The sequence below is a fragment of the Erinaceus europaeus genome, chromosome 4 (assembly GCF_950295315.1).
Source record: "Erinaceus europaeus chromosome 4, mEriEur2.1, whole genome shotgun sequence".
Taxonomy (NCBI): Eukaryota; Metazoa; Chordata; class Mammalia; order Eulipotyphla; family Erinaceidae; genus Erinaceus; species Erinaceus europaeus.
In genome coordinates this window covers 126,737,323-126,765,163 of record NC_080165.1, presented here as the reverse complement: position 1 = coordinate 126,765,163, position 27,841 = coordinate 126,737,323, and the positions used below count along the sequence as shown (strand labels likewise).

The 27,841-nt window shown below is 40.5% G+C and overlaps 2 protein-coding genes across 10 annotated transcripts in view; one reads left to right on the top strand and one right to left on the bottom strand.

The window, feature by feature from the left end:
• Positions 1-27,841, bottom strand: part of HDDC2 (HD domain containing 2) — a 605,961-nt gene that overhangs the window by 472,077 nt on the left and 106,043 nt on the right. The gene's annotated exons all lie outside the window — the stretch shown is intronic.
• Positions 1-27,841, top strand: part of TPD52L1 (TPD52 like 1) — a 106,515-nt gene that overhangs the window by 4,776 nt on the left and 73,898 nt on the right. For 8 of the 9 annotated variants that reach the window (XM_060190524.1, XM_060190523.1, XM_060190518.1 and 5 more), the window contains exon 2: positions 5,350-5,626. The exons of the other annotated variant lie outside the window; for it this stretch is intronic. In XM_060190524.1, the coding sequence (XP_060046507.1) occupies positions 5,608-5,626 (19 nt within the window). In that variant the 5' untranslated portion in view covers positions 5,350-5,607. The remainder of the gene's footprint in view (positions 1-5,349; positions 5,627-27,841) is intronic. 9 annotated transcript variants of the gene reach the window in all.

The following is a 27,841-nucleotide window of genomic DNA, read 5'->3' as shown; positions in this document are numbered from 1 at the left end:
GCACTACACAAGGTACTAACTTCCATTCATAATGCACAAAAGAGTAGAAGTGATGGTTCTTAACCTGAGGGTAACTACGACATCCAGGAGATAATTGGCATGTCTGGAGAAATATTTTCACTGTTTTAACTCAATAGTTGCAACTGGCATCTAGTAGGTAGAGACTAGTGATGCTTTACAATACAACAAAAAGTTATTCAGTAAAAATTGTCATTAACACCAAGGTTGAAAACCCTTGTATTGAGATTTACTGTAGAAACAATATATTTTTAATGTATTTCAGAAATTGCTATTTTAAAATGATTATTTCAGTATTAAGGGGACAGTACCATTGGTAATGCAATGGACTTTCATGCTCAGAATACCAGAAGTCCCAGATTTTATTCCTGGCATACCACCACAAACCAGAGTTGAGCAGTGCTTTGGTGAAAACCAAAATACCTACCATTCTGGGTAGACAAGATAGCTCTCCTGGATAGTGCTGCCAGGCATTGAATTCAGGACTTCATGTTGGAGAGTCTAGTGCCTTACCCACTATGCCACCTCCTAGACCACCTACCTCAAATTTCTTATCCATCTACAGATATAGAGGTAGTAAAGAGAGAATTCTCGTTCCACCTACTTACAAACAAAGTCCGACTTTTCCATTAATGTACTAATCTTATCTATAAACCAGAGGGACATACTTTCTCTGGCCCTTGATACTCTTTGATGAGTCCCCCCCCCTTCTCATTTCCTAAGAACCAGCTCAGCACCACAGGTTACCAGTGACCTGTAGGTAGTGTAGGCAGGGACTGCTGAACACACCTTCCCTTCAGACTTCATGCTTCCATATTTAAATGGACCCGCATCCCCACTTCTGCGGAAAGATCCATTGTGAAGGAATGGACCAAGATTTGGTTGACTTAACCAAATGCCCACCCCTTGTTTTCCAGGTGGTATAGTTACAGCATTGAGGGAACAAGAGGTTGTAGGTGACTGGCTTACTAAGATTTAACAATTTAAAAAAGCTTCAAGAAATTCACCAGCTAAAACAAGATGGAAGGAAACATAAGGACAGAGTCTTCCTTGAGTAAATGATTATTTGGTGGTTAACATAATTTAACCAGATATTTCTTTCCTTCTTTAAGACTCAAGAGACAAATATGACTGAAGAAACTTTTCTCTACATCTTGACCTGTCTGTGTTAGATCTTTCTTTTTTTAAAAATTTATTTATTTATTTATTTTCCCTTTCATTGTCCTTGTTTTTCATTGTTGTAGTTATTGATGTCGTCGTCGTTAGATAGGACAGAGAGAAATGGAGAGAGGAGGGGAAGACAGAGGGGGGAGAGAAAGATAGACACCTGCAGACCTGCTTCACCACCTGTGAAGCGACTCCCCTGCAGGTGGGGAGCCAAGGGTTCCAACTGAGATCCTTATGCTGGTCCTTGGGCTTTGCTCCACCTGTGCTTAACCTGCTGTGCTACTGCCTGATTCCCTGCAGATCTTTCTTATTAGTCACATGTACACTGTGCACTCCACTGGTACAGCACTTATATTGATTTGTTGTATAGAGCACCTGTTTTCTCCTTTTCCCAACTGATGTTGGGAATTCCCTGGGTAGAAAGAAATTATGTCCATTAACTTTATCCTTATCATCTAGCATAGTCCCCGGCACTTAGAAGAGAGTAAAGTATTATTTCTGAATGAATGTCTTAAAATAGTCATTGATCAAAAAGAAATTAAGGCAGTAGTAGTAGCTTCAAACTTTATAAATCAGAAAAAAATGAGTCAGAGATTACATGAAAGTTAGGTGACTCAAGCAGAAAAGTCATGAACTATTTTTAGCTCCTTTTAACAGATGAAAGTCAGTCCTAACCTGGAGTTTAATTTCTAGGGTAGAGTGGATCAGGGCAATTGAACACAATCTAAAAATGACTTAATTGTTTATTTTGACTTTTTTACTTGGCATATCTATAGTTATAATAACCAAAAATCATTTAAAAGCCCTAGAGAAACAGTTTAAGAGCAATTAATACAAATTCGGAAATTTTGCAACATAGCAAAAACTCACTGGTGTTTTCGTACATGTGCAAGGACATTCTTAGCATTCCTACTTTCCAGCAAAAACATATTGATGCTTATTAGTCTATAGTTTTATGGTAACTTGGACACAGTATAATGGGACTTACTGATTAGCTTATTGTTTATCCTATAATTTTTTATCTGTGAATTTGTATAAGTCTCTTTGGCAGGAAATAAAGGTAGAAGTATAAGATCCATACTCCATCTTGATAAGACTTTACTATCTCTTTAAAGAAACAAAAAAAAAAAGTAGGGCCGGGATAGTGGCCTGGTTGAGCGCCCATATTACAATGCTCAAGGACTCGGGTTCAAGCCCCCAGTCTCCAAGAGCAGAGGGAAAGCTTCACACATTAGTAAAGCAAGTCTGCAGGTGTCTCTCTGCTTTTCTCCCTCTCTAACTTCCCCACCCTTTAAATTTCTAGCTATCTCTATCAAATAAATAAAGGTAAAAAACATAAGTTTTCAAAAAAGTTTAAAATAAAAGAAGAAAGGAAAAGCAAAATAGTGAAAGGCCAGGTGGTGGCCCACCTGGTTGAATGCACATGTTATAATGTGCAAGGACCCAGGTTTAAGTCCCCGGTCCCAACTGCAGGGGGAAAGCTTTGAGAGTGGTGAAACAGTGCTGTAAGTGTCTCTCTATCTGTTTCCCTTTCTTTTCTTCTTTTTATTTTTTTATTTTTTTTTAAATATTTATTTTATTTATTTATTCCCTTTTTGTTGCCCTTGTTTTATTGTTGTAGTTATTATTGTTGTTGTCGTCATTGTTGGATAGGACAGAGAGAAATGGAGAGAGGAGGGGAAGACAGAGAGGAGGAGAGAAAGATAGACACCTGCAGACCTGCTTCACCACCTGTGAAGCGACTCCCCTGCAGGTGGGGAGCTGGGGTTTGAACCGGGATCCTTATGCCGGTCCTTGTGCTTTGCGCCACCTGCGCTTAACCCGTCTTTTCTTCTTTTTAAAAAATATTTATTTATTTATTCCCTTTTGTTGTTGTTGTTGTTGTTGTAGTTATTGATGTCGTTGTTATTGGATAGGACAGAGAGAAATGGAGAGAGGAGGGGAAGACAGAGAGGAGGAGAGAAAGATGAACACCTGCAGACCTGCTTCACCGCTTGGGAAGCGACTCCCCTGCAGGTGGGGAGCTGGAGGCTCGAATTGGGATCCTTAACACTGGTCCTTGCGTTTTGCACCACTTGCGCTTAACCCTCTGCGCTACCGCCCGACTCCCCTCTCTCTCCCTTTCTATTGCCCCCTTCCTGCTGGCTGTCTCTATGCCCCCCCAAAAAAGATAATTTAAAAGAAGAAAATATTAAATAAAAACAGTGTATTGCTAGTATTACTGGATCATAAGGTATTTAACGACTTGTACTGCTTTCCATAAGAGTTAGACCAATTTGCAATCCCACCAACAGCATAAGAGTTCTTTTTCCTCCACCTCTTTGCCTATGCTTATACTTTCCAAATAAGATAATGTTCTTCTACACTCATTTAGCTCTCAAACTAAACCAGTACCCTCTCCCTCTTCAGAGTCATTTATTTGTGTACAGATAGACCACTCTGTGTGTGCACGTGTGTGTGTGTGTACATTCATATGTGAGTATGTGTGTGCTTGTAGTGGTTTTGCTATTCAAAAATGTCCCCGGGCCCGGCAAGCTCACTTGAATAGTACACTGATTTGCCATGTATGCTATCCAGGTTCAAGTTTGTTTATTTATTTATTTATTTATTTAATTGCTTTATTGAATAGAGATAGCCAAAAGTCGAGAGGAAGGGGGAGACAGAGAGGGAAAGAGACAGAGAGACACCTGCAGCACTGCTTCACCATTTGAAAAGCTTTCCCCCTGCAGGTGGGGACTGTGGGTTCGAATCCAGGTCCTTAAGCATTTCAACATATGCTCTCAACCAGGTGTGCCACCACTCGGCCCCCAGGTTCAAGTTTCTTAAACAATTTAGTTTTTAAAATGGAGTGAGAGGGAGAGCTAAGTGCAGGAAAGTTGCATGTGCCTTGGGTGAAAAGTGCATGCTTTAAAAAAAAACCTCAATAAAACATTAATCCCCCAATAAAGGAAAAGAAAAAAATGTCCATGTTTTATTCAAGTATTAATTATAGTACTGTTGACCATGATATCATTGTTAATGAGGCAATTGCTATGCCTTAAATAAGGTCTTTAAGGAGATATAAAATACATGTAACAACACATATAAAACACATAAAATTCCCAGAGGGGGAGCTATATTAGGGGAAGATGACCATAGGACTTTGAGCTCCAATTCCATCAGAACCTCAAGACTCAGAGAGAAAAGAGGACATTCAGAAGTAGCAATAGGTATAGGTGTGATTTATAAAGGAAAAGATGCCAGGACCATAGAAGAAAAGGGCAAATATAATATATATATATATATATATATATATAAACATTGATAGTTACAGACTACAAATTTCAATGGAGGGAATAAGGACACAGATCTCTGGTGGTAGGTATGGTGAGGAATTATACTGCTTTTATCTGATAATTTTGTAAATCAACATTGTTACTAATAAAACTAAACCAAAAATAAAAGAGAGGAAAGAAGTGAAGGCAGGACCAATAAAAATGGGAAAAAATATACAGATAGTTATAGAATCAACCTATATCAGTGACCTTGGGAAAATTTTTATTGCAGTTTCGAATAGAGGGTATGGGGACACAGAACTAGTGGTGGGAACCATATGGAATTATACCCCTATTATCTTACAACTTTGTAGAACAATATTAAATCACTAGTAAAAAATTGAAGAAAAAAAAAAAGGAGAGACATCAAAACATGACTCCACCATCCATGGAGTTCTACTTTTTTTTTGTCTTTGTTGCTCTCATATGGATCTGTAGATGGAACCAGGACCCTATGCCTGGAAGGTGTTTACGCTACCTGCTGATCTGATATCTCCTGGATTCTGAATCATAGACTTTCAAAGAAAGACTTCTGTGGCATATAGGATCTCAAGTTAAAAAAAAAAAAAAGCTATAGAACAATCTCATAGAATTGTTGTGAAGTTAATTTAAATCCCCAATTGTACTCATTAAGTGTAAAATATTCAAGGAAGTGCTAGTTACTAAAAAAAAAAACTGAAAAAACACACATACAGCGCATGGTTAAATAGTGATAATTTGACAATGCTTTGGGATCAGAGATTCTCAGGAACCCAACCTATTCCACTAAGAACTTGGGGTTTGGCACAGGCTTTCAGATTTGCCTTCTGCCACCTACTTTAGGGACTACTTTACCTCTCGATGTGCACAGCGGACAGAAGGTGGCGCCAAGCGACAAACTCCTGCCTAGCGCTGTCTGGACCAGGTGGACTGGAAAGGGGCGGAGGTACCCAGAAGAGGCCAGTGGTGGCCGCCCCCCGGCTCCCCACCCCCTTGCCACGGCCCCAGCGACGGGAGTGGGAGGAGAGAGCGAGCGGCTGGGCCGGCTGGATTTTGAGCTCTCTCACCTCAGCCTTCGTCTCTGTGAAGCTCGGCTGCTCCCACCGCATTCGGCCCCCAGTCGGCCACCATGGAGACGCAGGCACAAGGTGAGTGGGCGCTTGAGGGTCGCCGGAGGGTCAGATCTTGGGTGCACCAAGGGGAGCTTTGCTTGCTTTCCCCCAACTTTACCCTCAGACTGAGTGGATCCAGATCATCTCCAAACATCTGCTGCAACTCTGCTCCAACCTGCTCCTGCCGAACTCTACGTTTGCTGAGTTTGGGGACTCCTGAAAGAGAGGTTGGCTGGGGAGGTCTGGTGGAGAGGTCTCGCCATAGGCAATGCGCCCCCGTAATGCTCCACCCCTCTTCCGTACGGGTGGCCCCGGACTTTCTGAATCTTTGGGTAACCCGGATAACCTGTTGTGCAGGGCCTGGACACCCCCCCCCAACCCCCCAGCCCACATGCACACCCAGTTTTCCTCTGTGGATCTTGGAGGGAACGTGGCCCAGGACTCCCAAGTTGGGGGTTGAGAGCAGTTAGCGTGGAGTCGATAGGGGAAGCAGAAATCCGGGTTTCTCGGTTACTACAGCGCCAGGACTGGCCTTTGGAGTGGAGGAGAGCATTACTGAACCCCAGTAGATCTGCACTAGTGTCCCGCTTTCCCGCGGTCCAGGAGCGACCTCAGTCTCCGAGCTCTGGCCGCTTCTCTTCCTGTTCCCGGGGTCTCCCGCCAGAGAAGCCTGCAGCCGCTTTACAAAAGGCAGCTTCATGTCTTGGGGCCACACTCAGACTGGGGTAAGGGAATCTGCATAGAATCGTGAGGGAACTGGAACAGAGAGACCCTGGAAAGCAGCACAGGTGGGCAGATGTGAAGCATTACGCTGGCTGGAAGGATGTTGATTCTGGAGTGTACCTTGGTAGCAACGCTAAGAAGAGATGGGTTACACCGTTTCAGCCTTTAAAACAATCAGCGCCATCTGGTTTCTGCACTGTAGGAAATAAAGTGGTGGCTTCTAATAGGAGAGGGAAACGGCGGGAGGGAGGGAGGGAGGGAGGGGGAGAGAGAGAGAGAGAGAGAGAGAGAGAGATACGGAGAGATATGACCCTGTGCATTCACCCGGGCGCAGTAGTTTGTTTGACTGGCACAAAGGTCCGGAGGAATTACTGAACAGGTGCTGGGATTACGGTTGTCCTTGTTCTTTAATCAAGATTCTGCTCATAAAGCTGCTGTTTTCACCACCACCATCACCCCCCAAATAGGAAAGGAGAAGTCAACCAAAGATAAGGGTATTAGGTTAAGTCAACAGAAGCTAAGGTTCAGTTGGAGCAGGTAGCGGGTAGAGGGTAGCACTGGAACTTTCCAACATGGTTTGCATATTAGAATTATTATTTTTTGTATAGTTTTTTCTTTTTATTTATTTATTTTCCCTTTCGTTGCCCGTGTGTTTTTTTATTGTTGTTGTAGTTATTGGTGTCGTCATTGTTCGATAGGACAGAAAGAAATGAAGAGAGGAGGGGAAGACAGAGAGGGGGAGAGGAAGAAAGACACCTGCAGACCTGCTTCAACTGCCTGTGAAGCGACTCCCCTGCAGGTGGGGAGCCGCCGGGGGCTGGAACCAGGATCCTTAAGCTGGTCCTTGCACTTTGCGCCACATGCGCTTGACCCTCTGCACTACCGCCCCGACTCCCGCATATTAGAATTATTTAGAGCATTTTAAATAATCTGGCAGATCTCAGATAGATACATTTGGGATCTTTGGGGACCTAAGCATGCTTGCATTTGTGAACTTTCCCCAGCTGATTGTATTTTTCAGTTAGGTTGGAGATAGGAATTGTTTAATCCAATTCTGAAGACATCTAAAACTACAGATCGGAACTACTGATGTCATTGGTTTGCTTTACTTTCACGGTTTCTTTAACAAATATGTCAGTGCTTTCCTTTGCCAAGCACAGTGCTAGGAGGAACAATCACTGCTTCATGAAATTTATAGCAGAGGAAAAGACAGGCATTACTTTGATAGTTATTTGAAAAACATAACATTGCAGCCATGTTAATGGTGTGAAAGAGAGTCATGCTGTGTAAGAGGTGATTATCAGAATCCTGAAGGTTGTTTACTGTGTTTCTAGATCTTGTCTTTGGTTCCTTTTTTTTTTCTTCCTAACAGTTCTCTTTGGTTGGTAGTGGTCTCATTCTATAAAGAGGAGCAAAATCTACCACTTTCAGGTGAAAGATAAAACTTGAGTCTACCTCTCCCCTGCTCTCAATGCCACTTTTTTCTTTCATTCCTATTAAGAGTGAAACTCAAGGGAGTGTTGAGAATTAGTTAAAAGGCAAATGAAATAGCCCCAGAGAGACTTAAAGTGCCAGGAGGAGAAATAGGAACAGATTTAAGCAATACTTTGGAAGGAAAAATTAAAAGGCATGAGTGTATATGTTACAAAAATCAAAGGGTTGAGGGTACATGTTACAGTGCTCAGGGACCTGGGTTCAAGCCCCCAGTCCCCACCTGCAAGGAGAAAGCTTTTCAAGTGGTGAAGCAGGGCTGCAGGTGTCTCTTTCTGTGTCTCTCCCTTCTTATCACCCCCTTCCCTCTCAATTTCTGGCTGTCTCTATCCAATAAACAAATAAAGATAAAAAATTTAAAAAGATATTTTAAAAAATCAAAGTAAGTTGGATCAGATATGAAGAAAGATGGTATCAATGGTGACCCCAATTTTTTTTCCTCCAGGGTTATCACTGGGCCTCACTGCACTAGGAATCACTGCTCTTGGGGGTGATTTTTTTTGTCATTATTGGATGAGATAGAGAGAAATCGATAGAGGAGGGGAAGACAGAGAGGGGAAGAGAAAGATAAACAACAACAGACCTGCTTCACCCCCTGTGAGGCAACTGCCCTACAGGTGGGGAGCCGGGGACTGGAACCAGGATCCTTATGCAGGTCTGGGATCTTAGGCTGGTCTTTGAGCTTTGTGCAATGTGCGCTTAACCCACTGTGCTACCATCTGGCTGGCCCCCCCTTGGGTGATCTCAATTTTATACTTTTTTATTTCTTCCCTAAATATTCATGTCCCCACTACCACAATTCTTTAAGACATTTTCATCATCTGAACAACAATCATATTAAGTCCTTTAAGAATAAGACTGATTCCCCCGGCTCCCCACCTGCAGGGTAGTCACTTCACAAGCAGTGTAGCAGGTCTGCAGGTGTCTATCTTTCTCTCCCCTCTCTGTCTTCCCTCCTCTCTCCATTTCTCTCTGTGCTATCCAGCAGAAACGACAACAATAATAACTACAACAATAAAACAACAAGGGCAACAAAATGGAATAAATAAATAAGAAAAAAGAATAAAACTGATGATAAAATATATAATAGTTATAGTTAAAGGGAACCATTATAGTTAAGGAACCCATCTTTTATTCCCCCCCCCTGGATTAAATGATTTGCTTCTTAGAGTATTAAAGAGACCTATGGCTCTCTAAGTGCGATTTTCTATAATCAGAACAGATTATTTCAGAAGAAACTAGAGTGGGGATGGTTTGCCTTTCTGCATCTTGATCTAAAAGCAGTAAAGTTAGCAAAGATGGGGAGGTGGCTTAGCAATAAAGTGCACTTGCTTCTGTGAGGTCTACGTTTTGATTGCTAGCACACATGCCAGAGCAGTGCTCTGTTACATTTTGCTGTCTCATAAAATGAATAAATACACCTTAAAAAAATAAAACAAGGCAGCAAAGATGAGTGAGGTTAGACAGGCAGCTGATGAGGACGTTGTTCCTTTGTACTTTGCAAGATGCCACCTAGGTGCTATGGATGTGATTTGCTAACACATAACTCAGTAAATGCAGCGGTGAATCCTAGAACATTTCTGTAATTGGAGTTCCATAAATATATCTTTTAGCTCAGTTAAGGAGTAGATTATTTCCTTTATTATTACTATTTTTTTAACTAGCGCACATCTCTGTCTAAGATGGTGGTGGTGGTGGTGGTAGGGTACAACTGTGACTTTCCAGCTTCAGGCATGAGAGATTTTTGCATAATCATTAAGCTACCTCTCTGGACCCAAGAACAGACTGTTTTCTATGAGATAAGCCATTCTGGGAAATAAGTAGAATGGAAAATACAGAAGCGGTATTATTACAGAGTGATGAATTGAGGCAAGAATAGAGAACTTTGTGGAATGCCTTCTCATGCCTTATACCGGCTCTGAGGGAACTTTGCTTTAGTGTGACTGATATACTGCAGAGGGATTTGGTTAGCATGGTAGTACCTTCCTCAACTATGACAGTCCTTTTAAAAGTGACCTTTTGGGCCAGAGACTAAGGTCACTTGGATAGTGTGCAACTTGTTGTCATGAGTGTGACTCAGGTTGAGCCTGGCTTCCAATATATATATATATATATATTTAATTTTTTATTTAAGAAAGGATTAATGAACAAAAACATAAGGTAGGAGGGGTACAACTCCACACAATTCCCACCACCCAATCTCCATAACCCACCCCCTCCCATGATAGCTTTCCCATTCTCTAGCCCTCTGGGAGCATGGACCCAGGGTCATTGAGGGTTGCAGAAGGTAGAAGGTCTGGCTTCTGTAATTGCTTCCCCGCTGAACATGGGCGTTGACTGGTCGGTCCATACTCCCAGTCTGCCTCTCTCTTTCCCTAGTAAGGTGTGTCTCTGGGGAAGCAGAGCTCCAGGACACATTGGTGGGGTCTTCAATCCAGGGAAGCCTGGCCAGCATCCTGGTGGCATCTGGAACCTGGTGATTGAAAAGAGAGTTAACATACGATGGCTTCCAATATATTAAAGAAAGCTCTGGTGCTGTGGTTTCTGGGTATGTGTGTGTCTCTGTCTCTTTATCTGGAAAAGTCAGTACAGGGACTGGGAGATGGCTCACCCCAGTTAAGTACACATATCACCAAGCACAGGGACCTAGGTTCAGGCCATTGCTTCTCTCACCTGAAAGGGGGATGCTTCAAACAACATGTAGCAGTACAATAGGCGTCTCTTTCTCTGTCCTACAGAAGGAAAGAAATGAAAAAAGAAAGAAAGAAAGAAAGAAAGAAAGAAAGAAAGAAAGAAAGAAAGAAAGAAAGAAAGAAAGTTAGTTCAGAGCAGGGGCCAGTGGTAGTGGTGCAACTGGTAAAGCACACACAAATTACCATGTGTGAAGACCTAGATTTGAACCCCCAGCCCCCACCTGCTTGTGGGAAATTTCATGAGTGGTGAAACAATGCAATGCAATAAGTTTTTCCCTCTCTCTGTCTGTCTCTCTTCCTTTCTTGCCCAACTTCTCTTTCTCGGTTCTAATAATAAATTAAAATAAAATACATTTAAAAATACGAAACAAAACAAAATTCCTGACTTTTGAAACTTTCTATATTTCATTATTCTAGGGTACAGTTTTGTTTTTGCCTTTCCTAATATCTTCAGTGTTTTAAAGGAACACTTTCTCTTAACACTTGTGTATATTTGGATTTGCTTCTTCTGACTACTGTAACAAATGCCTACAAATTTAGTTCTTTAAAACAACATAGACTTACTCTCCTATTTCTCAAATCTGGACATCTCAAGTCATAAGGAAAAAGTCAATATATAAGTCAGGTCTTCAGTCCCTCTGGCAGATCTAAGAACCTGTCTCCTGTCTCTTCTAGTTTCTGGTGTTGTCAGTCTCCTTTGACGACAGTAGCCTCGTCTCTGCCCTGTGCTCACATTGCCTTCTCTTTGCCTGTCAGATCTTCTTTCCTCTCTCTTGTCTGAACCCCTGTGATTTGATTTCATATTCAGCTAACCTAGACAACCTAAAATAATCTCCACCTTCCAAGATCCTTAATTTATTCACATCTGTAAAGACTTTTTTCCAGATAGGATGAAATCTACATGCTCTAAGGACTTGATATTTTTGGTCACCATTATTCAGTTTATTACAGAAACTTAAAAAAAAAATTCTACACAAGAGGATATTGAAAAGCCAAAGAATGACATAAAATAATAAATTTCGTATATATGAAAATACATATATATAACCAGTTTGCAAGTTCCAGGTGAATAAAATCATCATACATACTTTACACTATTCTTTGATCACAGGATATTTATTTACTCTGATCCTTCTCCAGGGACAGCTTAGAATAATTCATACAGCTACATAAAACATAAAAAGGTCATGTAATTTGGGAATAGATGAAAGAAATTTGACAAGTTTAAGACTAGAAAATGAAGCAAGGAAGATTGCTCTAGAAAAATGAATACAATTATATTATTTTTATTAATATTGCATGGAAGACTTAATACTGTGAGTATTAAGTATTTCTTAATACTGTGAGTAAGCAAAATCTGAGAATTTGCTTCAAAAGTCTTAAAGCAAGAAAGTCCATTTGTGTCAGCTATGATACATTTGGTACTTAAGGTACAGTAAATAATTAAACAGTAATTATCAAAATATTGATTTGATAAATAACTATTTCAAAAAAGATTGATTACTGTAGTAACAGCAAATATTTGACAAGTTGCTGCTGTTGAGAGGAGGCAGGAAGTGTGGTTATATCCAGAATCAAGGAAGACTACCTTGATTTTAATCCTACTGTTAACCATTGTCGATAATATGACCCTAAACTAGTTAGCTAACTTGTCTAGGCCTTGACTTTCCCATACTTAAAGGGGAGATAATAGCACCCATGCCTGAGAATCACAGAGAATTTAATGAGATAATATATGCAAAGTTCTTAAATGGGAAAATTTTTTAAATTTATTTATTCCCTTTTGTTGCCTTTGTTGTTTTATTGTTGTAGTTATTGTTGTCATCATTGTTGGATAGGACAGAGAGAAATGGAGAGAGGAGAGGAAGACAGAGAGTGGGAGAGAAAGATAGATACCTGCAGACTTGCTTCACTACCTGTGAAGTGACGCCCCTGCAGGTGGGGAGCTGGGAGCTTGAACTGGGATCCTTATGCGGGTGGGTGTGCTTAACCCGCTGCACTACTGCTCAACTCCCTATTACATGGGAAATTTTATACCAAGCATTTGTTCTTCCTTTTAGCAGCACAGTAACTTTATTAGCAAGTATTTGACCTGTGTTATCTAATTGAGTTTCTTAAAATATTTATCTTTATTTATCTATTGGAAAGAGACAATCAGAAATCGAGAGGGAAAAGGGAGATAGAGAGGGAGAGAGACAGAGAGACACCTGCAGCCCTGTTTCACCACTTGCAAAGCTTTCCCCCTTGCAGGTGGGGACCAGGGGCTTGAACCCAGGTCCTTGTGTGTTGTAACATATGCACTTAGCCAGATGCTCCACCACCCGGCCCCTCTGACTGAGTTCTTATAATAACACCATGGGATAGATAACACTACTACTTTTTTTTTTCTTTTTAATCACCACCAGGACTAGTTGGGATTTGGTGCCTGATGGATAAATTTACCTTTCCTGGAGGCCATTTCTTTCTTTCTTTTTTCCCCATTTTTTTATTTTATAGGAAAGATAAAAATTGGGAGGGGAAGATAAGGAAGGAAAGAGAAAGAGGAACACTCACAGAACTACTTCACTGTTTCTAAATCTTTTGCCCTGCAGGTGGGGAGCAAGGACTTGTACCTGGGTCCTTGCACATGGTAATGCAGACCCTCAACTAGGTGAGACACTACCTGCCCCCAGATAACATTTCTTTTCATGAACTACATGTACAGGGAAACTGAAATTCAGAAAAACAGGAAGTGAAGGTGAAGTTTACAGGGGTCATCCACCAGGGAGGGTAGCAAAGAAAACTTCTGCGTATGGAAAAATAGCACAAAGAACTGATAAGGTAATGACATATTTCCATTTCAGTGGAATTTTTAGAATAGCACTGTGCTAATTAGAACTCACTCACGCTGGAGTTGATAACACTGATGATATTTTAGAGGGTTTTTTTTTTTTCCAGATACTGAACTACACTTAAAAAACAAAAGAATGCTATTTAATAAATAGAACTAGGTGACAAGGAAGGTAGTTTATTTTCATTTTATGGATGAGGACACTGGATGACTGAGTAGTTGAAACTTTTCTCCAACTCACCTAGCATGGACACGTTAAAGCTTGGATTTGGAATAAGTTTGGAATTTTAATTACTGCTCTACACACTTTGCTTAAATTGGTGTGCTGTGTATGAGCAGTTAGTGAGAAAAGTTACAAATAATAGACTTTTCCCTTTATAGTCTATAAGGTGTGAGTGTGTGTACATGCCTGTGTGTGTGTGTAGGGGGGTGTTAAAGGGGAAAAAAACTTAACTTTATTGTCCCTTCCATGTGTGGGAAATTGCTAGGTCTGAGAATGTGAATATGACTCTGAATTCTGGAACTCTAATATGAATTATGCCCATAATATGCCAAGTGTGTGGGTGAGGGTATTCACAAGCTATAAGAGCTGGCTGGTTTAGTTCTATCTTTGAAATAATGGAGAATTCTATAGAAGTCACAAAACACAGAAACAGTATAAAATTTTATCATGATTGCCAAAGAAAAATCAGTTCACTTGTGTTGTGACTCAAAAGTGGGAGTCTACTTGGTGTTCATATATATATCTACTTGGTGTTCATATATGTATCTACTTGGTGTTCATATATATCTACTTGGTGTTCATATAAATTTTAAATAAAAGGCATACGATCTACATGTTTGTTTTCAAAGAGTAGGATCTGTACCTTAGATGCAGATGTTAGATACTAGAATTCACTAATCAGCCACCAAAGAAAGGTATTTATAGTCTCATGAGTTGTATGCTTATTTGCATGAATAAATTTTATTTATTTAAATTTGTCCCAAGCATATAAGCACAATGTTTACTTTAAGAAAGTACCTAGAAGGGGGAAAAAGGTTAGGGCTTGCCTGTAAGCTATGGTAGCAGTTTCTTTGTTAAATTTATGGTCTAAAGTGGCCAGAGAGGAGAGCAGTAACCTCAGCTAGCCTAATTCGCTACCAGTGTATGCAAATATTCACTTTTATTGTAGTTCTTGAATGTCCCAAGCAACTTCTTCAGTCCACCTCTTTGATTTTGTGGGAGGATTCTGATTCTCTCCAGCATTAAAGTGAACTAACTTGAGAAGGTAAAAAAAAAAAAGTCATAAAATAGAATGATGTGTTATAGCATAACAGATCTTTATAAAATATTTTTCTGCATTTATTTACTTTGCTTCTTTATACTGTACATATATCTGAGGCCATACAAGATTTTCTGTCTCCTGACAGACTTTACTTATTATGATCCCCCTGAGTTCCTTCCATTTTGCTGCAAAAATAAACCATCTTTTGAATTTACTAAGTCAGGGTAAAGTTAAGAAGACAAGATGAGTTAACTCAGAATATCGACTTTTAAGCCTGTCAGTATACATGCCACTGTATATTTTTTAAAAGTTGTACCATTGTCAGTAGAACAATTGAATTGGCTAAAATAAAACCTTGGGTCCTTCAGGAAATGTGAATTTTAAATAATTTCTTACACTGTAGTCATCTGTAAGTGTTGCATTTTGATGTAGGGGAAGTGAACTTCCCAGAATAAAACCGCAAATCTCTAAGAATACTCTTGTCACCAACATATTGCTTCTTTCTCCAAAGACAAAAATCTGGCACTTTGCTACTTATGCTGCAGCCAGATTCTGTAAAATAGACAGAAAATGTGTATATATTTTAACCCTCAGGTCCAAGCTTACCTCTTGTTATTCATACTTTACACAAACTATGTTTTCTTTGATGTCTACCTAAAACACAGTATTTTTCATTCACTTAGAGAGTGCAAAACATTTTTTTTCTATTCAGCAGTAGTATCACGGGGGCTCTGTGCCAACATAACCAATAAGTCCATTGTTCCCTTTTATAAGGATCCTGGTTTGAGCTCCCAACTACCTACCTACGGGGGGGGGGGGGGGAGGTTGCTTCACAAGTGATGAAGCAGGTCTGCAGGTATCTATCTTTCTCTCCCTCTGTCTTCCCCTCCTCTCTCAATTTCTCTGTGTTCTATCCAATAATAACAGTAATAACAATTACAACAACAAAGGCAACAAGGGCAACAAAAATGGGGAAAATGGTCTCCACAAGCAGTGAGTTTGTAGTGCCAGCACTGAGCCCCTACGATAATTCTGGAGGCAAAAAAAAAAAAAAAGAAAAAGAAAGTGGAGGGGGGAGAGAGAGAGAGTCAAAGAGACAGAGAGACCCCAACAGCCCTGCTTCACCACTCCTGAAGCTTTCCCCCTGTAGGTGGGGATCAGGGACTTGAACCTGGGTCCTTGCATACTGTAATGTGTGAGCTTAACCAGGTGTGCCACTGCCTGGCCCCCACTGCACAGCAAGAGCATTGTCTTGCTCACCCAACCACTGAGGTGGCCCAGTTAGTGGAGATATATCTAGCAGAGTATTTTCTTGCTCCCTCCTTTCCTTTCTCCCTCCCTTCCTTTTTTGTTTTTGTTTTGTTTTGTTTTATTGCCACCAGGGTTATCACTAGGGCTTATATTTAATTTTTTGGGCAGAGACAGAGAGAAGTTGAAAGGGAAGGGGGGAGATAGTGAAGCTCATCACTCATGAAATATCCTCGCTAAAGGTGGGCCTGGGGCTGGGGACTGAACCCAGGTTCTTGTGCTTGGTAATGTGTATGCTCTACCAAGTGTACCACTGCCTGGGCCCCAGTGCTTTTCCTTTTTATAATCCACATAACCTCTTTACGTAGTAACCTTAGTCCAGGCCCTATCATCTCTTACCTGGGTTTCTGATAGAGTTCCCTTATTAATTTTTAGTCTTGCCCTACTTCCAGTCTATTTCCAATGCAGTAGCCAAGGTAATCCCAAAACCTACAGTACCACACTACTCCTCCCTTCAAAGCTTCAGTAACTCCTCCTGGCTGGTTAGCTGACTAAAGGAATTGTAGTTAATCTATTCTTTTCTCCCCCTATTAACTTCCCTGACCTCATCTCCTTATTTACTCCTTCTGTTTCCTCCTTAAAGTCATGAAATTTACTAATCCATGTGCCTCAGACTCTCTCTCTCTTTATTTATTTATTAGATAGAGACATCTAGAACTCAAGAGGGAAGGGGAAGATAGAGGGTGAGAGAGAAAGAGACATCTGCAGCACTGCTTCACCACTTGTGAAGCTTTCCCGCTGCAGATAGGGGATCAGGAGCTCCAAACCCGGGATCTTGTACATTCTTCTTCTAGCGTTTGCCCTTCTTCCGTAGCCAGTCAACAGCGTCAGGTTGAGCCTGATGTAAAGTTTCGAGACCTCCTTTGAATCTGGAGAGGTGGCAGTCGTTGACTATGTGGGTCATAGTCTGTCTGTAGCCGCAGGGGCAGTTGGGGTCATCTCTGGCTCCCCAGCGATGGAACATAGCGGCGCACCGGCCATGGCCGGTTCGATAGCGATTGAGGAGGGCCCAGTCATAACGTGCTAGGTCAAAGCCGGGTTGACGCTTGCAGGGGTCTGTGATGAGGTGTTTGTTCTTGTACATTGTAACATGTGTGCTCAACCAAGTGCGCCACCACTTGGTCCTACTGCAGAATTTCTTCATAGAAACCATCTTCGCTTGTGTCCTTAGACTTTCTGTTGACCAGTATTTTCCTTAGGCTTTGCATCAAGATTAATGTGGTCAGGAGACAAACCTCCCTTCTTGCCTCAACTTCCAACACAACAGGTCCTGTAAACAAAGGCATTAACAGCTAATTGTTGGGAGTCGGACAGTAGTGCAGTGGCGCAGAGCGCATGGACCACCATAAGGATCCCATTTCGAGGCCCTGGCTCCCCACTTGCAGAGGAGTCGCTTCACAAGTGGTGAAGCAGGTTTGCAGGTGTCTATCTTTCTCTCCCCCTCTCTGTCTTCCCCTCCTCCATTTCTCTCTGTCCTATCCAACAACGACGACATCAGTAACAACAATAATAATAATTACAACAATAAAAAACCAAGGGCAACAAAAAGGGAATAAATAAATAAATATATTTTTTAAAAAACAACTAATTGCCTCTATTCTCTTTTCCAGAATGTTTTGTATAGCAGGCAGTGTTTAGCAATAGCAACTTTTTTCCCATAGAGGCAGATAGATTTTTCTGTCCTGGATAATAAAAATCTAGTCTCCCTCTTAACCAGAGTTTGACAGATTTGCAAGGAGCCCTCCTGTAAAACTGGGGCTCCCAAATCATCCTGCTACTCATCCACAGCACATCCCATCATATAAACAGACAGCACCTGGCTATTATCAGGTCTCCCTATTGGAATTAGGGCTGGGGAACTGGTGCAGTGATGTTACTATGGTTACGGCTATTTCTGTGGATAATAAATTGCTTCTCCCCCCACCCCACCCCCTATGACCCATGAATCTGTGGCTTCTGCCAACATTCATGAAATGAGCAGACTGATTTGTTTGCTTGCTACTAGGGTAAAATCTGACCCATCGAATTTGGGACTATAGCAAATACCAGTTTAACCTTCTGTCCAGTCTTGTAGACCATTCTTCTGATACTTGCAACTCCAGATTTCTCTCTCCAGGTCCAAAAAAGTGGATTAGCAAGATTGTGTAGCCTTCCACAGGCAGACTAACCTACCAACATGAATAGAATTATCCCTAAGAGATAATAGAGCTGGTTGTTTTGGGACATACAGGCAAGAGTACTGGTTCTCAAAGTGAGATGTCTTGCCAGCACAATTAGCTTCACCTGCAGATGCACTCCCCGCCCTCCCAAATCACTTGACTGAGGGAAAATAATTTCTAAGACAGTTGTTGTCCTGTGTACAATTTATTATCTTCCTTTGGTAGATGGCAGCACACCTTCCCCCCTACCCACTGAAGTCCCAATGTGTACTGGGTCCCCAAGGTATTCTTAATGCCTTCCTGCAGACTTCTTGGTACTGCCGCAATAGACTATAGTAGTCAAGTTTCACCCTGTATCTTCACTTTTAGTCCCTCCCTCCCTCTCTCCCTTTCCTTCCTTTTTTTTTTAAATAAATTCTTTTTTTTTTTATTTTTTTTTCGTCTCTAAGATTAACCTGAGTTACTAAAGTTTTTTTTTCTTTTTTTTATTGTTCTAATTATTGTTTTTTATTGATGTCATTGTTGTTGGATAGGACAGAGAGAAATGGAGAGAGGAGGGGAAGACAGAGAGAGGGGAGAGAAAGATAGACACCTGCAGACCTGCTTCACCGCCTGTGAAGCGACTCCCCTGCAGGTGGGGAGCCGGGGGCTCGAACCGGGATCCTTATGCCAGTCCTTGTGCTTTGCGCCACGTGCGCTTAACCCGCTGCGCTACCGCCCGACTCCCTATAAATTCTTTTTTAAACATTTATTTATTTTTCTTTTTGTTGCCCTTGCTTTATTGTTGTTATTGTTATTGTTGTTATTATCGCTGTTAGGACAGAGAGAAATGGAGAGAGGAGGGGAAGACAGCGAGGGGGAGAGGAAGACACCTGCAGACCTGCTTCACGACCTGTGAAGCAATTCCCCTGCAGGTGGGAAGCAGGTGTTCAAGACCTGGGACCCTTATGCCGGTCCTTGAGTTTCATGTCACGTGAGCTTAACCCGCTGAGCTCCCACCCGACTCCTTCCTTTCTTCCCTTCTGTCCTTCTTTTTCCACATGTGGCTTTGGTCATCTGATATCCGTTTTTCTCCTCACTTTATTGGAGTGGTCAATGACTTACAGTACAGTTGCTGACACACAGATACGACCTCTCCTTTCACACATTATAATATGTGTCTGCAAGACACGCTTTCCCCCACCATAAGTTCTTTCCCACTATCATACACCAGGATTCCAGAGTCCCCTGCATCCTACCCCTTTCCCTCCTTCCACAGATTCCTTTGCTTTAAAGCAATATATCCCACCCAGTCCAAGTTTTACTTTATGGAATTTCATAGACTTAAGCCCCAACCTAGAACACTGAATCAGGAATTTGGGGGTGAGACATCTGTGCTTTCACATAGCCTGGAGGTGATTCTGAGGTCCTGTTGTAAACTCACTGGGCTAGAGTGTCCACATGCATATGTGGGAAGCCTCCGTTGATATATGTAGTGATGATACTTCACCAATCTCTGGTTAAGCTTGAATATTTCTTTCCTTTAGATTGCAAGCAGGGCCTGTGCCTTGCTTCTTACTAATTGACAGTGACAGACACAATGGGGATGTTTCTCCTTTGATTATGTTACTTTAATAAGATTCTGCCTTAATTCACCGGGGCCAATTCTCCTTGTGGGTTGATGTAGTAAGCAGACATGTCAGTGTAGTCCATGTGGCAAGGAACCTTGAGTGACCTCTAGAAGCTGTGGGTTTTCTAAAACCAGAGTAAAGAAAGCAAAAACCTGTGGTTTTCAGTTGCATAACTGCCAGGAAATAAAAGTCTGTCAACAATCTTAGTGAGCTTTGAAGTGACTTTTCTCTAGTCAAGCTTCTAGATGAGGAGGCAGCCCTGCCTGGCTGAGCTGCCACCCTGAATGCAGCTTTCTGAGCCCTGACAGTGCCTTGATTACTGACTCACAAAACTCAGAAATAATAAATGTACCTTTCTAAAAGCTAGCATAATCTGTGATGAAACAGCTGTTAGCAGACACTATGAAGGGTTCTTTGAGGAAGAGACGGTTGGCCGTCTGCCTTGATTGTTGACACTGCAAATGCCACTGGTGAAGTGCCCTGGCACACAGAAATATTTCCTGTTTTCCTTCTCTGCTATTTGTCTTTATTTATTTATTTATTTATTGCCTCCAGGGTCATTGTTGGAGCTTGGTGCCTGCACCATGAATCCACTGCTCCTGGAGGCTATTTTTTTCCCCTTTTATTGCCCTTGTTGTTTTATTGTTGTGGTGGTTATTATTATTGTTGTTACTGATGTCATTGCTGTTGGATAGGACAGAGAAATGGAGAGAAGAGGGAAAGACAGAGAAGAGGAGAGAAAGACAGACACCTGCAGACCTGCTTCACTGCTTGTGAAGCGACCTCCTACAGTAGGGGAGCCGGGAGCTCGAACCAGAATCCTTAAGCTGGTCTTTGCCCTTCATGCCACATGCGCTTAACCCACTTCGCTACCGCCTGACACCCTCTGTTTTTATTTTTATTTATTAATTATTGAACAGAGACAGAAATTGAGAGGGAAGGGGAGATAGGGAGACAGACAGGAGGCCGACAGAAAAACATCTGAAGCCCTGCTTCACCACTTGTGAAGCTTTCCCCCTGCAGCTGGGGGCCAGGGGCTTGTGTACCGTAATGTGAGCACTTAACCAGGTGCGCCACTGCCTGACCCTGTGTCTTTATTTATTTTTTTTAGCAACTGTCTCACTCCCTACACTATAAACACACAGGCACAAACACTCTCACACATACTCTTTCTCTCCAAATATATATATGATTAAATTTATTCAATTGTCTTTTCCCATTCCTGCTAAGTTCCCTAAGGTTAAAATATTTTACTGTGTGGGCCACTGCTTAATTTCTGTCACCTGGAAGAGAGTTTGACACATGTTATGGGTTCTGTCAACATCTCTTAAGTGAATAAAATATGCTACAACTTGTTGAAAGTTAACTAGATCATTGTTAATGTTCCACTGAATTCAACAGGCTTTTTCTATCACCTTAGCTTAAACATCAGATAATTATGTGAATGATAAAAATAAATATGAAAAAAATAACTGAAGTCACATATTTAAATAAATGAGTTCCATTCTTTGTGCCTTTCCCTCATACAAAAGAACAAACTGACTCTGGACGTGGCATTTCTTACAAGGCCAGAGTTTGTCTGCTAATATTGCCAATAAATATAACCTTTACTTTTTTAAACTTCTTTTCAAAATAAATTAATCTTATTTATTATTTTGAATAGAGACAGAGAAAAATTGAGAAAGGGGAGATGGAGAGGGAAAGAGAGCACCCATAGCACTGTTTGAGCTCTCATGAAGCCTCTCCCCCTACAGATGTGGACTTGGGTTTGGAATAATTCTGGCAGTTAAAAAGTAGGTGAAATTCATTTATTCATTTCTCATAAGTGTTCATTGACCACCCTCCGTGCTGGACTCCACAGTAGACATTGAAAAAACAGGTGATTGGACCACAGTTATTGGTGAGCTTATCTCTTTGCTTGTGGTAGTAACTAGGTGTCAAACTACTATCTCTAATGCATTCTTTGATCAGAAAATTCTTTGGATTCTGTCTTTTACCTACCACAAGGGCTAAAAAAAGGGGGTTTTTTTTTTTAGAGCTAAGGAAAGATTAGTAGGTTGAAGATAGAAATAAGTATATACTTTGGTGAAATTTGGACATTTGTCCTGCACGCAGAGTTCTTTTCTGAAGCATGACTTTCACCTACTGGAGCATACTGAAAATTGGCTACCACAAAAAACAAGTATTTTAAATAATTGCTCTTTTGATTTTTCATTTACTCAGATGAAAGTCTATAGAAATGCACATCAGATAGACAAATAATGTTCACTGTTGGGTCCCACATTTTGAGGATGAACAAGTTTCTTTTTTCCCCTTATATTTTCACTGCTTCTCTTCATGGTAACATAATTAATCATCAAGGGGAATATCAGTAGGGCTTATCTTTTCTGTCGGCAGACCTTATTTATGGTGTCTTGTGGCTTGGATGCTGATTATATAAGTGCAGCCTTGCCGAAGGAATGCGAAGGCAATGGAGAAAGGTGTGTGCTCTGGATGGCAAGACTTTGAAAATCCTGATGTCTGTTGCCTAGCAGCATGCTTGAGATATTTGAGTATTCTGAAAAGCATCTAGTGACAAATGTGGATTTCTGCTCTTGCTGGATGTTTCAAAAAATAAAGCATAAAGGAAAACTTCAATATTATATGTAATGTAGCCTATAACGATATTCACAATATTCTATATCATATAATTTCATCATTATTCCATTTGTCTTGTTTTTCTTCATAGCGGTATGGAGTTTTATCGTTTGTATAGTTATATTTTTCTTTTCTCCGAAGAAGTACTTGAGCTCTTTGAGGGCAGAGATGAACAGTGATTATTGGATCATGGGAAACATTCTGTAAAAACTTGTAAGAAAGAAAAATAAGTGAATGAATAAAATGTTGAAAAGGAATTGAGTGAGTTACATAATTAAGAGCCAGCTCTGTTGGGGTAAAGTGGAACTTTCTACTTCTATAGAAAGTACTTTGTTTTCTAATAATTTTATTATAGGGCTAGGAAGACAGTATAGTGGTTATGCAAAAAGACTGTCAGGTTTGAGGCTATAAGGTCCCAGGTTCAATTCCCAGTACTTCCATAAGCCAGAGCCTATCTCTCTGTATCTGTATCTACTTCTCATTAAAATAAAATAAATAAAGTGTTGGGGTCTGGGTGGTGGAACACACTGTTAAGTGCACATAGTACTGTGCAGAAGGAACTGTGCAAGGATCCAGGTTCAAGCCCCAGCTCTCCACCTGCAGGGGGATACTTCACCAGTGGTGAAGTGGGTCAGCAGGCGTCTCTTTTTCTCTCTCCCTCTCCCCCTCCCTTCTTAATTTCTATCTGTTCTATCAAATAAAATGGGAGGAAAAATAAAAGGCCCACCAGTAGTGATGGATTAGCAGTGCAGGTTCAGCAATATGCCTGGAGGTAAAAAGAAAAAGTAAATAAATAAAATGTTAGAAATTTTGATACACCTTTTCATTAAAAAGCTTCAAAGTTTTAGGAGATGTTAAAATGGCAAAGACTTAAGTACTCCTCCATTTTTATAATGTTATACCTGTGGTCTGGAAGGTGGTGCAGTGATAAGGCTTTGGACTCTCAAGCATGAGGTCCCAAGTTCGATCCCCGGCAGCACATGTGCCAGAGTGATGTCTGGTTCTTTCTCTCTCCTCCTATCTTTCTCATAAATAAATAAAATCTTTTAAAAAAGGTGAAGTTAAAATAATAATAATAATGTTATCCCTATGTCTAGGAGTTGACATGTGTCTATATAAAGATAGAAGCTTGGGGTTGGGTGGTAGTGCAGCGAGATAAGTGCACATGGTGCAAAGTGCAAGGACTAGCGTAAGGATCCGGGTTTGAGCCCCGGCTCCCCACCTACAAGGGGGTCGCTTCACAAGTGGTGAAGCAGGTCTGCAGGTGTCTGTCTTTCTATCTCCCTCTCTGCCTCTCCTCTCTCGATTTCTCTCTGTCCTATCCAACAATGACAATAATAATAATAATGACAACAAAATGGGAAAAAATGGGTTTGTAGTGAAGGCACCGAGTCCCAGCAATAACCCTGGAGGCAAAATAATAATAATAATAGTAATAATAAAATAAATAAAATAAAAATAAATAAAATAAAGATAGAAGCTCTATTAAAACTAACTTATTCTTCTTTCACAAAGGATAGTGGAGGTAGATGTGGAAAGGGTAAAATGAAGTTCTGGGTGTCAGGAGGAAGGGGCCCATCAAGAGCGAACCCTGGAAGAAGACACCTTTATGATACCTTTAATCAGTTCTGCATGGTTCACTAGATTTTGTGCAGAAACAAAGTATTGTGGGATAGCTCAAAATAAATTACCTGATATGCACTGTGTATCTTACAAAGAAACAGGTATTTGTTTTTTCCTAGATACTTTAAAAAATTTTTATTTATAAAAAGGAAACACTGACAAAAACCACAGAATAAGAGAGGTACAACTACACATAATTCCCACCACCAAAACTCTGTATCCCATCCCCTCCCCTGATAGCTTTCCTATTCTTTAACCTTCTGGGAGTATGGACCCAGGATCATTATGGGGTGCAGAAGGTAGAAGGTCTAACTTCTGTAATTGCTTCCCCGCTGGACCTGAGCATTGGCAGGTCGATCTATACTCCCAGCCTGCCTCTCTCTTTCCCAAATGGGCCCCAGATTCTATTGAACATATATACCTGTACCAAACACAGAATACCTCAGTGTGAGTTTTTTTTGAGGGGGGAGGGGAAGTGCGTGTCATTGGCTCATGTATGTATGACTGTCTGGTGTAGAGATTTCAACTTGATGGAAGAGGAATGAGAGGAGAGAGTTGCAGCTACTCTTTCTTTTTTAAATTATGTTATTAGTGATTTAATAATGATTAACAGGATTGTAAGATAATAGGGGTGTAATTCCATACAGTTCCCCCACTAGACTTCCATGTCCCATCCCTCCACTAGAAACTTCCCTATTCTTTATTCCTCTGGGAAAATGGGCCAAAATTCTATTTATTTATTTATTTATTTATTTATTTATTTATTTTAAATCTTTATTTGCTGGATAGAAACAGTCAGAAATTGAGAGGGAATGGAGTGATAGAGATGGAGAGAGACAGAGAGACACCTGCAGCCCTGCTTCACCACTTGTGAAGCTTTCCCCCTGCAGGTAGGGGCCAGGGACTTAAACCTGGGTCCTTGCACACTGTAACATGTGCGCTCAATCAGGTGCGCCACCACCTGGCCCCTCCAAAATTCTTTATAGGGTGCAAAAAGTGGGAGGTCTGATTTCTGTAACGGCTTCTCTGCTGAATATGGACTTTGGTAGGTCCATCCATACTCCCAACCTCTTTCTGTCTTTCCCTAGTAAGGTAGAGCTCTGGAAAGATGATGTTTCTGGACACATTGGTGAGGTCCTCTGTCCAGAGAAGTCAGGATGAAATCATAGTAGTATCTGCAACTTGGTAGCTAAAAGGCAGTAGCTACTGATGTTCAGCATAATTGAAAACCTGGTAACAGCAACATCTGTTTATATCATTTTAACTAAGCTGATTAATTCCCACTTTTAGAAGTAGGAACTACTTCTTACTACTTGATAATACTTTCTTATGTAATACTGTGTGGCCCACTCAGCTTATGTAGTTTATACAGATTTGTGAGAATGTATCTACGTATGATTGTGGTGCCTAAATATATTATTCAGAATACTGCAAGTTAATATTAAACCAAACTTGAAAAATACTATTTCTTTTGTTGTATTTGCCACTTCTTCTAGGCCTTCCTGATAGTCTATTAAACAGTTTTCAGTATTGGTGAATATGAATACATTCATCTCCAAAGTTCATTGTGTTTTTTTTTTCAGGGGAGAGTATTTCCAGCAATGTTGAGAATTTAGGACAAGGAAATCTTTAACAGAAATATCAGGTTATGTAGGTTTTCTTTAGTTTTATAGAACTCAGGATGGATTCTGTAAGATAAACATTTGAATCATCATTATAAATAGTAATATTTACCAATATCTATTGGTATTTATGTAATACTAATACTATAGCATATATATTACTGGTATATCTAATACATATATACCATATATACATTTTATATGTAGTAAAAGTAATATATTATTATGTAATATATTGCATAAATACTAATTAATTGCTATGGGGGCTAGGCAGTGGCATAGCCAGTTAAGCACACATTTTAACAAGCTCTAGTACCCAGGTTCAAGCCTCTGCTCTCCACCTGCAGAGAGTGGTGAAGCAGGTCTGCAGGTGTCTTTCTTTCTCCCACTCTATCTCCCCTTCCTCTCTCAATTTCTTCCCATCCTATCTAATAAAAAAAAATTAGGAAAAAAAATTAAAAAGTGGCCACCAAGAGCAGTGAATTCATAGTGTGGGGACTGAACTCCAGGGACAGTCCTGGTGGCAAGAAAATAAAAAGAAAGATATTGCTGTGTATTTTAAAAGCATTCCATTCTTGCATGATGTGATCTTAATATAAATAGAAAAAGTTAGATTGTCTTGTCTTGCAGTCTTGTGACATATTTCCAAACCATACAGCACTTTACCTTCAATGTACATTGAAGTTATTTATACCAATGTCCTGTGGAGAGATTGTTTGGAACTTTAGTTTTAATTTAAAAGTTAGCATTGCATTCTTCAGTTTTGGGAAGCTTACACTTTCAAGTTGAGCTTGCAAATCTTATTCTATTTATAAAGTTAGCAAATGTTAGTAGTTGCTTTTGAAGGAACTCTGAATAGTATAATAAATAGTATGATGTAAGCTGAAAGCTTAACAAATATACTGTTTCATATTTAAGTTTTTAGTATTTCGGGTTTCTAATTGATTAGCTTTCTCAAGTAGTTGAATCTTATAATTTTTTTTTTCCTCCAGGGTTATTGCTGGGGCTAGGTGCCTGCATTACAAATCCACTGCTCCTGGAGGCCATTTTTACCCTTTTGTTGCCCTTGTTGTTTAGCATTGTTGCTGTTACTATTATTGTTGTTATTGGTGTCGTTGTTGGATAGGAAAGAGAGAAACGGAGAGGAGGGGAAGACAGAGAGGGTAAGAGAAAGATAGACACCTGCAGACCTGCTTCACCAATTGGGAGACGACCCCACCTGCAGGTGGAGTAAATTTTATAAATTTAAAACCAGAGTCAGGAAGGTAACTTGAGAGAAATGTAGAGTGTATGCCTTCAATAAGTGGCTTTCTTTCCCAGTCCCACACACACAAAAAAAAAGCCACTGAAGATAAAAATAGATGGGACTCCATGTGGGTGGAACCGTGTCAAGTAATTATCTCTCATAAAAATGTGACAAACTGGACTACTACCTTTTCAACACCTTCTCCCATGTCGCTGGTTTTTACAGCTCTTCATTTTGTGTGTAGATACACACATATGCTTTCCTTTGTTTGTTTATTTATTTACCAGAGCACTGCTCAGCTCTGATTTATGGTAGTACTAGGGATTGAGTCTAAGAAATTAAAGCTTCAGGTATGGAAGGCTCTTTGCATAATCGTTATGCTATCTCCCCAGTCCTTAACAGGAAAATGAATATTAATTACTCCATTCTAGAGAACTCAGCTTCCTAAAGTAGGACTGTCAACGTCCTTATAAGAAACTTGCTTTCTGGTCCTTCTAATATTAAAATTAGATAGTAAGAATGTTTTCTATATACTTGTTCAGATTTGTTTTGAATGAAAGAATAGAAAAATCACACCAACTTCCTGCCCAGGGAACTCATGCTTCAGCCGAATGACATGCTATTACCATAGTCTTTTATATTTCTAGAAGACTTTTCAATACATTTAATTGTGGGTATTCATAGTACCTTCTGGTAGTATGAAAGCGGTTTTAGTGCTTTTGTATAGGTTACAAAGCTAGAACCGGAAAAGGGAAGGAGTGAGCTGGAATAAAGGCCGAAAGTAATGTTGGAAATTGGGGTGGGGTGCCAAGCTCCTGGATAAGTGCTTGTGTTACAGTACACAAGGACCCTGGTTCAAATTCCTGGTCCCCACGAGCAGAGGGAAAGCTTCACAAGTGGTAAAGCAGTGCTGCAGGAATCTCTCTGTCTCTTTCCTTTTCTGACTCCCCTCCCCTCTCAATTTTCTCCCTGTTTCTATCCAATAATAAATAAAAGAAAAAAGGGTCAGGAATTAAAAGAAAATGGGGATCAGTCAAGCTTGTT